Source organism: Geotrypetes seraphini, chromosome 8 (genome assembly GCF_902459505.1).
Source record: "Geotrypetes seraphini chromosome 8, aGeoSer1.1, whole genome shotgun sequence".
NCBI classification, from domain to species: domain Eukaryota; kingdom Metazoa; phylum Chordata; class Amphibia; order Gymnophiona; family Dermophiidae; genus Geotrypetes; species Geotrypetes seraphini.
Window position 1 is genome coordinate 43,719,017 of NC_047091.1, and position 14,863 is coordinate 43,733,879.

The 14,863-nt window shown below is 42.0% G+C and overlaps 1 protein-coding gene across 1 annotated transcript in view; it reads right to left on the reverse strand.

Moving 5' to 3' along the window:
* Positions 1-14,863, reverse strand: part of SLC1A5 (solute carrier family 1 member 5) — an 88,719-nt gene that overhangs the window by 12,154 nt on the left and 61,702 nt on the right. Inside the window, exon 7 of the mRNA XM_033956154.1 lies at positions 10,329-10,463. Coding sequence (XP_033812045.1) covers positions 10,329-10,463 — 135 coding nt within the window. The remainder of the gene's footprint in view (positions 1-10,328; positions 10,464-14,863) is intronic.

A 14,863-nucleotide genomic window follows, 5' to 3' on the forward strand; every position in this document is an offset into this window, starting at 1 on the left:
GAGATGGGATAGGAAGATAGTGGAAGTAAAAGGACAGGGAGATGTATGTTTTTAGATGTATCTAAATAAAAATAATAACAAAAAATTTATCTTTTTTATGTCATCTTAGCATATTTTATGCTGCAGAACGAATTATTTTTTTTTACATGTATTCTTATGGGAAAATGCGTTTCACACAACGAACGTTTCACATAACAAACTTGCTCCTGGAACGGATTAAGTTCGTTGTGTGAGGCACCACTGTATATGACAGTCTGTGCAGAACACTGAAAAGCTCATCTTCTGGTTACCTTCTGCTTCCATCGGGGTTACTACTTTAAGAAAACAGTTAAGTTTATGTGTTCCTTCTGTGCCTGCTTCTTTCTACACCTGTTTCTTGCCTTGCTGCCTTCTTCTTTTGTGAGGGCTGCCTACACTCTACCTTTCCTTACTTTTGCTTGTGTGTTTATTCTTTCTTGTTTGTTTGTTTCTTCTGTGCCTGCTGCCTTTGCACAACCTTGCCTAACTCTTGCTTGTGTGTGGTTGTTCCTTCTGTATCTGCTTCTTGCCTTGCTGCCTTCTTGTGTGTGCTGTCTTTTCTCTTCCTTACCTTACTGCTGCTTGTGTTTGTTCGTCCCTTCTGCGCCTGCTTCTTCCTTACCTTCTGTGCTTCTGTGCATGCCTCTTCCTTACCTTTCAGTCCTTCCCTGTGCTCTTGGGTGTAGTGACTTGGCCCTTCTTGAGGCTCATCGCAAAGGCGCTCTCGCTAAGGCGAGCGCCTTTGCAGCTTGCTTTCGCCGCGCGCCTAACAGCTGCGCGCCCTTGGCTCCGCACCCTTTATGGGGGAGTTCGGGTGCTGACTCTTCCGACGCGGTGGGGGTGGTGGAGCTAACTCTCGCCCTGCCCCTAGCCTCCCTCCTCTGCTCGTTTCTGCTTTTAATACTGCTTTTCTCCCTTTCTCCTGCTACACCTCTTGCTTTCCTCCTTGCTTCTACTACTCCTCTTGCTCTTATGTTCTTATGGAAGTGATCTATCTGTTGGGAGAGAGGTACCAGGCTGTGAGATATAGTGAATGGAGAGTAGGATGGAGGAGGGACCCCATGTTCTGAGTTAGTAGAGTTGAGGAAATCTGCAAGGGAATGGGTTCCTTGACATTGAGTTGAAGGAGAAGTGAGAACCAGGGTTGTTTTGGTGATCTCAGAGCTATGAGAATCATCATATCTGATTCTTGAGTTTGAATAGAGTTTTCCTTATTAGAGGTATTGGAGAAAACACATACAGAAATTTGTTAATCCAGTCTAGCAGGAATGCATCAGATTTCAGATGAGGTGAGTGTAATCTGGAGCTAAAGTGTGGAGGTTTGTGATGGCTAGGAGATGCAAAAAGATCTAAAGGGTTCCCCATGTTTAGAAGAACTGACGTACAAATCGTTGAGTGACCACTCGTGAGGTTGAAGGAATCTACTTAGCTTGTCTGCTAGGGTGTTCTGCTTGCCTGCCAGGTAGACAACTTTGAGAAAGATGTTAAATTGTGGAATGACCCAATTCCAGATTTGTGTCACTTCTTGGCAAAGCAGGCAAGAACCTGTGCCTCCTTGTATATATGGTACATGGCGACTTGATTGTCTGTGCATATTAGCACTACTTGGTTGAGGTGATCTTGAAATGCATGCAGCGTGCAGCAGATTGTAGCTCTAGGAGATTGATGTGAAAGGATTTCTCTTAACAGTCCAAGTGCCTTGAGTGCAAAGGCCATCTAAGTGAGCTCCCCATCCAGATATGGACACATCAGTTAATATCTTTTGATGCGGAGGGACATAAAATAGTAGGACCCTGGAGAGGTTTGGGGTGAGCTGTCATTGTAGGGATTGATGGAGAAAGATGTGACTGAGTTGGTGGGAGAGCAGATCTCTGGCCTGAGACCACTGTGATGCAAGAATCCATTGAGGATCTCCAAGAGGACGATGGGCAAATAATGTAACATGTACTGTGGATGCCATATGTCCCAATAGATGCATCATTTGACGTGCTGTGATGGTTTGGAGAGTAGATATATGTTTGCAAAGGCAAAACAGCGAGTCAAGCCTCTGCTGAGGAAGGTAACGTGTTTGAGTCGTATCCATTTTTTGTTATGCAGGAGTTTCCATTTGGACTATCCCCTGATGGTTGCTACTTTACAGGCTACAGCTTTGTGTTTCCAATCTCCACGGACTGTTCCCGTTTTTTATTACTTTATCAGGCTACGGGTTATTTTTACTGCTTTTTTGTTTGTGGTTTCATTTGATCTCTTATTGACGTGGGACCCCTGATGAAGGCATGTTAACCGAAACACAGACCGTGTTGGGTTCCTAGGTTTGTTTTTAAGGTGGTATTATTAACCACATACAATTATTTTATACAAATAAATTTAGCCTGTATCATTGTGCGTGTCTCTGCAGTTCTCTTTGTTTTTGTTTCGCATCCTTCACTACAGATTTTGTTGGTTTTTCCCTTTGTTTGTTTTGAGTCATATTCAACAATGCTCCTATAAATTCTAGATGCTTGATTGATTGGAGATGGGATTTCTGGTAGTTGACTGTAAATCTTAAAAGCTCTATGAGACATATGGCTGAGTTTATTGATAACTGAGCAGCTTGAGGAGAAGAAGCCTTTATCAACCAGTCGTCCAGATAAGGAAATACATGAATGAAAGCCGTAAGAGCAAAGTCTTGCAGCCACTACAACTAAACACTTTGTAAATGCTCTGGATGCTGATGCTAGGCCAAAAGGTAGCACCCTGTACTAGAGATGATGTGTTCATATTTGAAAGCAAAGGTACTTTCTGTGGGCTGAAGAATAGGTATATGCACGTATGCTTCCTTGAGATCCACAGAACAAAGCCAGTCGTTCTTCTCTAAGAGAGGAAGAGTGCCTAGGGAAAGCATGCAAAACTTCTCTTGACTAAATTCTTGTTGAGGACTTGGAGGTCAAAAATTGGGTACAGTCCTCTGGTCTTCTTTGGTATTAGGAAATATTTTGAGTGTAATGGCTCCCTCCTTGGCTCCTCTGCCGAGGAAATACTTGTTCGATGGCATTCAGCTGCAGGAGGGCCAAGAGTTCTTGTTGAAGAAGGGAAGTCTGCTTTGACTTGAAAACATAAGAACAGCTACTGCTAGGTCAGACCAGTGGTCCATCACGCCCAGCAGTCCGCTCACGCGGCGGCCCCCAGGGCAAATACCAGTGCCCTAATCGACACCAGCCCTACCTGCGTTCATTCTGGTTCAGTAGGAACTTGTCCAACCTTGTCTTGAATCCCTGGAGGATGTTTTCCCTTATAACAGACTCCAGAAGAGCATTCCAGTTCTCTACCACTCTCTGGGTGAGGAAGAACTTTCTTACGTTTGTACGGAATCTATCCCCTTTTAACTTTAGAGAGTTTGCTTGGAGACTTTTCACACAGACAAAGAGCATAGCATTCCTTTATTACTTGTAAAACCCAGTTGTCGGTTGTAATGAGAGTCCAGCAATAGTGGAAGGGTTAGTCGACCTCTGATGGAACGAGGAGAATGAGATGGAAGAACAGTGGCTAGTTAATGGATGAGTGAGTCAAAAGGACTGCATAGACTTCTGTTGAGGCTGACTGAGGTTTCTGGGAAAGCTGCTGTCTAGGGCATTTTTGTGGAAGAGCCCTGGAGGTAGAAGATGGCTGGGCATAGTGACATTTGTAGGATGTCAACTGGTATCTAGAGTTATAATAATGTCTAGGAGCCTGAGGTTTTGACGATTTGGTAAGAGTAATCATGCTTTGTTCATGTCTGGTAATTTTTTGTGTGTGGCTTCTTCGATTTTGTCTCCAAACAATTCATAACCGAGAGAGGGAATGTTTGCTAGATGGTCCTGTCAAGATCAGACATAAGAACATAAGAATTGCCACTGCTGGGTCAGACCAGTGGTCCATCCTGCCCAGCAGTCCACTCACGTGGCAGCCCTCAGGTCAAATACCAGTGCTCTAAATGAGTCCAGCCTCACCTGCATACATTGATCTAGTAGACCACGGGAAACTGCTGCAATGCCTAGACGCCATTGGTATCAGGGACGAGGTGCTGAATTGGTTCCGTGGCTTCCTTATGTCCCGCACTTATCAAGTACGTTTTAATTATGAACTTTCAGATACCTGGAGCAATCCATCCGGTGTGCCACAAGGGTCTCCATTGCTCTTCAACGTCTACATGTCCTCACTAGGCACGCAGCTAACCCAGTTAGGGATAAAACTATTTAGTTATGCAGATGATTTTACGATCATCATCCCATTCGTTAATTCTATCTCTGAAACTATTCCTAAAGCTTCAGAAGCCATAAACGTGATGGAGCACTGGATGACAACCTTTAGGCTCAAACTTAATTCAGAAAAGACGACTTTCTTCGTTGCTTCGCCACATCCGCTTGACACCAAATCACCACTATGTATCAATAATCTTAATTACCCTATCCAACCTACCATAAAGATACTAGGTGTAACTTTGGATCAGTGCCTAACCATGAGAGATCAGGTGGACTCCTTGATCAGAAAGGGATTTTTCACTCTCTGGAAACTCAGATCCATTAAAGCTTATTTCAATACAGCGGCATTCAGAACCCTAGTCCAATCCCTCGTACTGAGTCTACTTGACTACTGTAACATCGCCTATTTAGCAATTTCCCAAAAGAACATGCAGCGTTTACAATTGATGCAAAATCTTTGGGCTGAGGAAGTTTGACCACGTGACACCCTACTACCGGCAGCTGCATTGGCTGCCAATGGAGGCGCGCGTAAAGTTTAAATTTGCCTGCTTCTGCTTCAAAGCACTACACGGACTTGCCCCTAAATATATAACTGACCTTTTCGTCTTCTCAGCCAACAGACACAAGAGAAGCTCACATTCCAACTTCGTTTCCCCCCCTGTGAGAGGCTGTAAACTGAAAAAACACCATGAACATCTTCTCTCGCACCAAGCAGCATCATGGGGTAAAGACCTAGAACAATTGCTTTCGCCCACTACTTATGAGGAATTTAGGAAACATCTGAAAACACACCTGTTCCTAAAGTATCTAGACAACTGATCCTCTCTTCTCTCTCCCCTCTATAGCGATTAACTTGTTCTATTGATCACTCTCTCCTCAAAAATGGATTTCCTGTCCTATTAACCCTCTTTCTTCCTCCCCTCTTAAAGTCAATCAATTTGTACCTTTGCTTAATCTTTGTAAACCGCATATTGCAGTATATAAGCTATTATTATTATTCCAGTTTAGCAGGAACTTGTCCAACTTTGTCTTGAAACCCTGGAGGGTGTTTTCCCCTATAACAGACTCTGGAAGAGCGTTCCAGTTTTCCATCACTCTCTGGGTGAAGAAGAACTTCCTTATGTTTGTAAGGAATCTATCCCCTTTCAACTTTAGAGAGTGCCCTCTCGTTCTCCCTACCTTGGAGAGAGTGAACAGTCTGTCTTTATCTACTAAGTCTATTTCCTTCAGTATTTTGAATGTTTCGATCATGTCCCCTCTCAGTCTTCTCTTTTCAAGGGAGAAGAGGCCCAGTTTCTCCAATCTCTCACTGTACAGCAACTCCTCCAGCCCCTTAACCATTTTAGTCGCTCTTCTCCAGACCCTTTTGAGTAGTACCACGTCCTTCTTCGTGTATGGTGACCAGTGCTGGATGCAGTACTCCAGGAGAGGACTCACATTGGCCCGGTACAGCGGCATGATAACCTTCTTTGATCTGTTTGTGATCCCCTTCTTAATCATTCCTAGCATTCTGTTCACCCTTTTTGCCGCCGCAGCAAATTGCGCAGACGACTTCACTGACTTGTCGATCAGAACTTGTAATCATGCTTGTCAACGCATAGCTATGGCTAGAGGAGACGTCAAAAGCACCAAATACATATCTAGCCATGAATTTTCTAGTTTCTAGGAGATCATGGGTTGTTGAACTAGTTGTTTAAAATAAAATGTCATGTAGAAGTTGTAACTCCTCTGGAAATGTTCTCTCCTCTGGAAATATTCTTCTTCTCATAGAAGTCTCTTTGTAATCATCCTGGAAATATCCAGATGTCTCTTTTGTAATCCGCCCAGAACTGCAAGGTGGAGGTGGAATAGAAATCAGTAATGTAATGTAATGTAACTGAGAATATGACTGGTATATGCATGTATGTATTCTGGTATAACCTACAGCCAAATTTGCTAGGGTACAGCCCTTCCTCCCTAGAGAAGTGCTGGTGTAAGTTCTGGTACTGGAAGATTTCTTGAGAGCAGATTCAACAAGGAGGGTGTGATGCTGCAGTTGAGGTTCGTCAAACCCTGAGCATGACTAGTCTAAAAAGGAATCTAATTTTCTGAGTGCCACAGAAATGAGAAGAGGTGTTTCTTATTTTTTTAAACATAGCATCCTTCATTAAGTTGTGGAATGGAAATTTCAAACAATCCTTGGAGATTTGCTCCAAGTCTAAAGCAAACAGCTCAGCCCTTGGTTCAGACTCAGATTCCATTTTGACCAGCAGAACTTGTCCCATCTGACAAATGAATTTAGTAAAAGATAGAAGGATGGGGTCCTCCTTCTAGGTTGTGGAGGAAAGAAGTCTGATGAAATTCCATATGATTCCGGAGCAGAGAACTCTTGATCAGAGTAGGATTTGTCTGTAAGATCCAAGTTATAGTCTTCCATCCTTGAAAATGGGGTACACCTAGAATGGTGGTCTCTAGAAGAATTATGCCGCTGAGATGGTTTGCGACTGTGATGTCGAGAAGAGTGCTGATCTGATGTGAAGCAAGGAGGTGGTGCTGTGGCGAATGAGACTTAGTGCGGCAACGCTGAGCCGAGCATGATCTGATAACAGAATCTCTCATGGAGCATGATCTGATAACAGAATCCCTCATGGAGTGATGCTCAGGCTGGGTCGCTACCAATAGAGCCAAGGGAGGAACTTGGACTGTATGTGCCTATAGCATAACTGCCAACTCCTTAACTCTTATTTGGTCCAGTACAGTCTGAGCCAGTACCATAAATGTTGTCGGTACAGCTGGTGCTGTTGGTGACCTCAACGTAGAAGCACGCCCTCGAAGGAACACTAACTGGAGAACGAGACTACTTATGTTGGCGTTTGACATGCATTGACTGGCTCGATGCTTAAGAAGACACCGATGTGTGCCTAATAGGCAAGATATGAGAATGCTTCTTAGCATTTTTAAGGCGATGCAGTTGGAGTATTGCAAGAGCCAACGCTGAGCAAGGCACAAATGTTGACACCGATACATCCAGAGAATGGTGCTTGTTGGCTGAAGGTGAAGTGGATATGGTCAATGTGTTGAGTGTCCCAAACAGCTTTTCCTGCTGCAAAATCCTAGCCTTCAAAGAACGCTTTTGAAGTTTAGAGTAGCGGGCACAAGAGTCCACTTGATACTCAGTACCAAGGTACCGGAGCACCAGTTATGCGTGTCAGTGACTGAGATGGTCCTGCTGCACTAAGTACACTTCTTGAAGCCACTAGAAGGCTTGGACATTGATGGAAAAATAGCTGCAGCAAAGTCAAAGGATTCAATCGTATTGATGTCAAGAGTTCGCGATGCTGCCGGCCTGCGAAGAGGCCAGAGGGGCCCAAAGGCCCGAAAAACACACAAAAAAAATGGAAAAATCTGAAGGGAGTATACTTGGAAATGACAATAATGAAGAAAATAAGAAACTTAAGACTGGAAAGCAAGAAAAAAACGAGAAAAGAAATGCCGTTTGGAGAGACTCCAAATACAGTAGACTCTCAGCTATCCGGCACCCATGGGGATTGGTGGATGCCAGATAACTGTAGTTTCTGGTTGCTTGAGAGTTACTGTAAAAATAGTTCTGTCTCCCTTCCCACCTCACTATCATCCCCCCACCCCCACTTGTAGGTCCAGCATCTGTTCTTCCCTTCTTTCTGGGTCACTTTCTCCCCACTTTCTCTCCCCTCCCTCACAATTTTTCTTCCCTCATTCCCTCCCTCCCTGAAGCAGTAGAGCCCAGTCCTGACAAACCCATCCCTCCATTCCTGAAGCAATAGAGCTGGTACTGACAATCCCCTCCCTCCATTCCTGAAGCAGTAGAGCCAGTCCTGACAACCCCCTCCCACCATTCCTGAAGCAACTGAGCAGGTCCTGACAACCCCCGTCCTCCCTCCGTAGATTTGCAAATCTACACTAGTGACTGCACTCTTCTATAAAGATAAATCAGCAAAGTCAGCCATAAAAGCTAAGTAGTTTGGTTGCTGTTTTTTTCAGTTTCTGGCTTGCACTTCCTTTATGCAACCCGGCTGTGGGTTAGCTGTTTTAATTGCTTTTTGAAAATGCCTTAAAAAATATATATGTGGGTCAATGATTGGAGTTGGAGCGATTGTACTACGCCGATTTTCCTCAGTATGTGATTGTCACTGCTGTGCGTAGGCTCCGTTTCTGAGACCCGAGCCCTTTCAGTTGTTTGGGCTTATATTTAGAAGTGTATTGCTGGGTAATAGCAGTATTTGGATTGTTTCTCTATTATATATGTATATATACTACTGGGGTATTTTGTTGTAGGATCCATAGATGACACCACCATCTGTGAGAATATGCTGCCTGCTTATCCTGGGATTAAAAAAAAACAACAAAAACTTACGCATTGCATATTTTCATTTGACAGCATTATTTTGTTCAGATTCTTTGTTTAAACTTCATATATATTGTGATTATTAGTCCTAATGTGAGCAAGTGCAAAGTGGTATGTGGAAGAGGAACCCCAACTATAGCTATGTGATGCAGGGTTCTATGTTAGGAGTCACCGCTCAAGTAAAGATCTAGGTATCATTGTTGAAGATACACTGAAACCCTTAGGCTCAGTGTGCAGCAGCAGCTAAGAAAGCAATAAAATGTTAGGAATTATCAGGAAAGGAATGGAAAACAAAGATGAGAATGTTATGCCTTTGTATTGCTCTATAGTGCAGATGCACCTCAAATAATACTATGGACAATTCTGGTCACATCTCAAAAGAGATATAGCAGAATTAGAAAAGGTACAGAGAACGGCAACAAATGATTAAAGGGATGGGATAACTTCACTATGAGGAAAGGTTAAAGCAGCTAGGGCTCTTCAGCCTGGAGAAGAGATGGCTGAGGTGAGGTATATATAATGGAGGTCTATAATACTGAATGGAGTAGAACAGATAGATGTGGAATCACTTGTTTACTCCTCCCAAAAATACTAGGACTAGGGGTCATGCAATAAAGTTAGTAGATAGGTGTCAAAGTTGAGGATATATGGAAATCCTTAGCTCAGTGTGCAGTGGTAGCTAAGAATTAAAACAAACCAGAACTCATTGCCAGAGAATGTGGTAAAAGCAATTAGCTTTGCAGGGTTTAAAAAAAGGTTTGGCTAACTTCATAATAATGTCTAATGGACTTCTCTTTTAAGATGGACATTCTTATGATCAGCAGCAGCATAAAATCTATTTTACTCTTCAGAATCTTGTCATGTACTTGTGACTTGAGTTGGCCACTGTTGGAAATAGAATACTGGGCTTGATGGACCTTTGGTCTGTCCCAGTATGGCAACGCTTATGTTCTAATTTTGTACATAAAGAAATAACCTATGTTTCTGTAATTAATCAAATTTCTTTTAGATTTATCTATCTAATATATATCTATCTACTATACAGTATATATCAACTTAAGTCTGGGTTGGAGAGTAGATTAAGTGACCTAATCCCGAACTTGCTGACATACCATACATTCAGAAAATCACTAAAAACCCACTTATTCAACAAATTTGTTTGAACTTCCAAACCTGCCCACTCACCTCTTCTTACATGTTCCTTCAACCTATCCCTATGTCATCCTACCACATAACTATTCATTTACCCTTCACCAAAACTAATTGATGTAACCTTGCTGCATTCCTCACAGCCTCTTTTGTTGTACATCGTCTTGAACTGAAAAGATATGATGGGGTATAAATAAAGCTATTATTATTATTAGCTATTATTAAAAATAAGAATCTGCATTACAGGTTTGGTGAACCAACTCCACAGTCCTGAATGTAAGTGGTAAATCTCATTTCTGGAAAAAAAAAAAAAAGCCTCCCTCATGCAGTTTATTCAAAGTACCCTACAGTTATTAGCCTGGCTACATCCAAGGTTTGCCATTTCAGATTAAGCATGATGTGACCTCATCCTTGACGTCATTTGCTCCCCACCAGAGACAGGAAATACCTAAGGTGAGTTATATTCAGGTACGGTATGTTATTGAAAAGGAGTGATCTAAATCCAAATCAAAATTTCAAAACACTTCCTTCAGCAATATGCAACGTTCACACAAAAAACATTGCACCACAGTACTTACACAAGCCAATCCACAGCCAGAATGAGTGAAATGTCTTTGGTAGGCAGTCCAATAGCTTCCAGGATGATTGCAAGAGTAATAACACCTCCTGCTGGTATCCCAGCAGCCCCTACACTTGATGCTGTGGCAGTGACCCTGGAAAGAAGGGAGCAGAATGCAATGCTTATATTGTGAAAGAGGACCAAGTACCAGTATAGAAGGCAGAACACAAGCCATCAACTAGCAGATTCATTTAACAATGAGTGAGCTGTCAACCTAGAATGCTGACCATTGAAATAATCCCAATTAGTTCCTAGGAAGGCCTCATCTGTACAGCATTACGAGTATATAAGCAGCAACAGTCTGGTAGGATACAATCTACTATTTTTACATCTTGGATAAGATTTTAAGTATCTTTTGTAAAAGTCACTGTACAATTTCTAAATGCATTCAGTTTTAAGTCACCTTCTATTACTCTGATGGAAACCAAAGTTGCTTACTTACAACAGGACAGCAGATTCAGCCTCTTAATATGAGCCAAGTCAACAGTATGACTTCAAAGCTTAAGTAGGATGCCATGCACCAATATGGTCCTTATGTTTTCTGCCCTCCTAGGTTCATTATATAGTTTTTACTACAAGTCTTTTATGAGAGGTATTTTAATAAGGCCTCCCTGCTGTCCTCTTAACACATTACAGGTAAACCATTTTTCTTTCTCCAATTAAAAAAAGCAGGATATATATCAGTTCTTAGAAACCGATTCTCTAACTATAGGTTACCTTTAAAAAAAAAAAAAAGATAGATTGGCAACTAAACAAGCCATTTTACTTTTCTTTTTAAAAAAACAAAACAATTGGACCTGCGAGTGGAGATGGAGTTTGATTCCAAACCACTAGTAGATCATGCGAGAGAGATTGGCCAAACCTACTTAAGGTTGGAAGTCGTATCCATATAACAGTGGGAGTAAACATGGTCTGAAAATTCATGTCATAGCCTTGCAAACCTCCAAAGTCTCAGGTGGGTCATCAACATTGCTTTGGCTGACACTATGAGAGGGAAATTGTATAAACAGCGCCTAAACTAAGGCACCGGTATGCGCTCTGCCAGCACCTAAGTTAATTGGGAAATGCCATTTGAAAATGGCAAGCAATGTCAAATTTAAAAACACCTAATGTAACTGGAGCCCAAATGAAAGGCACTGGAATTGTGCCACCAGACACACAATTCATGGATAAGATGAGCACCGGAAATGTAGGCTTTGGAAACCCTGACCTACATTTCTAGTGCCTATCTTTCCTGGATGCACAATTCTTCAAATAGCGTCATCACATGATTGACAAGCAATTGGCGGCCGCTGATATCTGCGCTGTTTCTTTTGCAAAGCTTGATCACATGTGGTCATGGAGCTTCAGAAAAGATGTTGAAAGGACAATTAAATTTATTTACCCCATACATTTTTTCATTAGAGAGTGGTTCTTTACACACATTTTGAGTTTTCACTTGAAGCAGTGTCATGTCTACTTTAACCAAAGGTCCAAAAACTATTTTGTCAATTGTACAAATTGCATCAAGGCAATTTGCAATAATTTTAATAAATACAAAAAGCACAACCCTTCAGATTATTGCTAGAGGAAGCTTTCATTAGCTGGGATAGTATCACACCAAAATCTCAACACATAAGAGGGCCAGAGTTTCAAATGAAAGCAACTCAATGATGGTAAAGTGCCTATTGCACTGAGCTGAACTCGGTGTCTTCAAACCAAAAAGATTGAATAGAAAATTATGTGCAGATTCAAGGAACCAAATTCCATCCTCAGAGTAGAGTAGAGTTAGAATGGTTAGAAGACCAGGGGAAATACAGTTCAAATCTCACTACAGTTCCCTGCTACCTCAGACAAGCCACTTAACCCTCCATTCCTTAGTGTCTAGCTGCACCATCCTGACAAGTGGCTTCTATTCCCCTTCTATAAGCAGACATACTCTGGCCCATATTTAGCTTTATTTGGCTGGCCAGGAATGGCTCCTGGCTGGCCAAACACTACATAGCCAGCTATCTCCCACTGAATAATTTATTCACCAGATTGGCTATGTTGCACAACACAGTTGTCACCACCAGTATTCAGTGGCTAGCCAGCTAAGGCTAGATAGACTCCGTGCCTGCTGTAGTCCCAGTAAAGTCTCCTAAAAAAGGTGGGAGCAAGCTCAAAAAGGGGATTCTGCAGTTTAGACCACAGTCCCGGATAAGGCACCCTGAGCATTCAGAGTGCACAAGGGCATAGCCCAATGCTTTTTCAGACTCAGAATGGGAGGATATGGAAACTCTCCCCAGTCACACATCTTTAAGCAGACCTAGAAACATAGGTTTTAAACCAGATCCTGTTTGTAGAAAGCCATGCAGTTTCCCCAGCGTACACCGGGGAAGCCCAAGAGAGCCACAGGTAAGAGCAACTCAGCCAGGTCAGGGCATAGCTCTCCCCATGAAAAGCCTGCAGATTTCTCTGTTAGAGAGGATAGGGAAGAGAAAACAAACCTCTCCCCCCAGCTTAAGCCAGGGTAATGGCTTAGATCTAATGGAAGTGGAGGAAGCTGGTTCCACTCCAGAATTTGCAGCAGCAGTCCAGGAGGAGCCGATGGAGCTTCAGGAGAAGCTGATTCCAGGGCCAGAGTTAATGGATGTGAGTTTGGCTGCCAAGCATTACTAAAGTCAGTGCTATGTTTTGGATTGCTGGGTTTAGGATACTTTGAACTAATACTGTTTTGCTACAGTTTTCTTTTTGGGACATTTCTTTTTTTATTTATTGCTTAAACAGGACTGTCTGTGCTGCTAGAATTAAGTGCACTGTGTTTGAAAAACACCAATAGTTTTTGGACTCTGTGGGGGAGGGGGGGTGCCTTGAAAAAAAAAACCCCTGTGTTTTTGTTTTTCATTTTAGAGCCCAAGTTTATAGGAAGTTGGGTTTTGTCTTTTGAGAAAGAAGTTTGTCACTATCCGGGAGGGAATTTGGGAAGCTGCTTGTTAAGCTTTTTGAAAGGCAAACTTGAGGCAATTCTCCTGGCCCCAGCACTGTTTTTGCAGCTGGAGGCTTCTGTGTTTGTCTTTTGGATTGTTTGAATGCTTGGACTGTTAACAGCTTAGGAGCTGAACTTACCTGAAACCTGCATTCGGCAGGCTAAGGAAAAGAACTTTGGGAAAATAAAATGTTATGAAAAAATGTAAAGCTTTTGTTGAGAAGGAAAATCCTGAAAGTTACAAAGGAGTTTTCCCTGGAGTTTATTTTTGCTGAACTGGAGTTCGCCAAGGTGCCTTGGCACATTCTGACAAATAAATCTGTATTTTTTGTGTTTTGCCTTCTTTATTATTGTTGAACCTGCAGGGCTGACTCCATCCCGAGTGGCGCGCCTAGATCAGTTTTTGCATGTGGCCACTTGGGGCGCTGTTGCCCGGTTTCTTGGGACCCCAGTGGCTACAATCAAACTGAAATTATGCGAAATGAAACACAAGCAGAAATAATAAACTCCTACAGCCTGGCTTGTCGGAAGAAAGACTGAGGGACAGTGATGAGGTAAGAAGGCGAGGGGTTTAAGTCTCTGAGGTTTGAAGCTTCCTTCAAAGTCCTGGCAAGTAGACAGAAATAGCCCACTGGTCCCAGAATAAAGTGGAATTGTACAAAAAAGTAAAAAGTTTATTAAATACAAACAAACTGTATAAAATGCAAATGTTCTATGTTGTTTGAGATAGATTGGTTTTAACACTATCTTGAAAGCCTGCTTCAGGGGTACAATGAACATCCAATAAATGGTAATCTAGCAACACGAACAGATACTGGTATTACTTATTGCACACCAGTACATTTTCTTATTTGTGTTCTAACTTGTAATCATGCATTTTTAATCCAGGCTATGCTGGGTCCCTTCTTTAATCCATTGTGTTACAAGGTTATTAGCTGTTCGTGTTGCTAGATTACCATCTATCGGATGTTCATTGTACCCCTGAAGCAGGCTTTCAAAGCTGAAACACAGACTGTGTCGGGTCTATAAGCTAGATTGTATAAAATGCAAACATTCTATGTTGTTGTTTTGAGATAATGTGTTAAAAACCATTTTGTATTTGATAAACTTTACTTTATCTTTGGTTGATGTGCACAGTTCCTTCCCCACTTCTCTGTTGCATTTTTACCATAGGGTTTTGTTTCCTTGTTTTGGTCTTTGGAGTCCATTTATGTTATAATCACATTTGTTCAATAAAGACTGACATGATTCAAACTGTAAACAGCAATCATGCTAGATACAAATATCAAACTAGGTTTCTGCTCAGATTCAAATTAGAATACAACCATGCTACCTTTGTTAAAGTGCAGGCACCTGGCAAGGGTATGTGTGTGTTATGACCAAAGCAAGCATTTCATTTGTGTATATTTATACTAACAAATATAACCTGGAAATCAACTTTCCTACCACACAAAAGGGATCTCTTTCAAAGTTGTTCCCAGTTCCTTATTCCCAATGCCACATTTGCTAATGTTCTGAAAAAGGAGCAAAACGAAAAACAAAAAAGA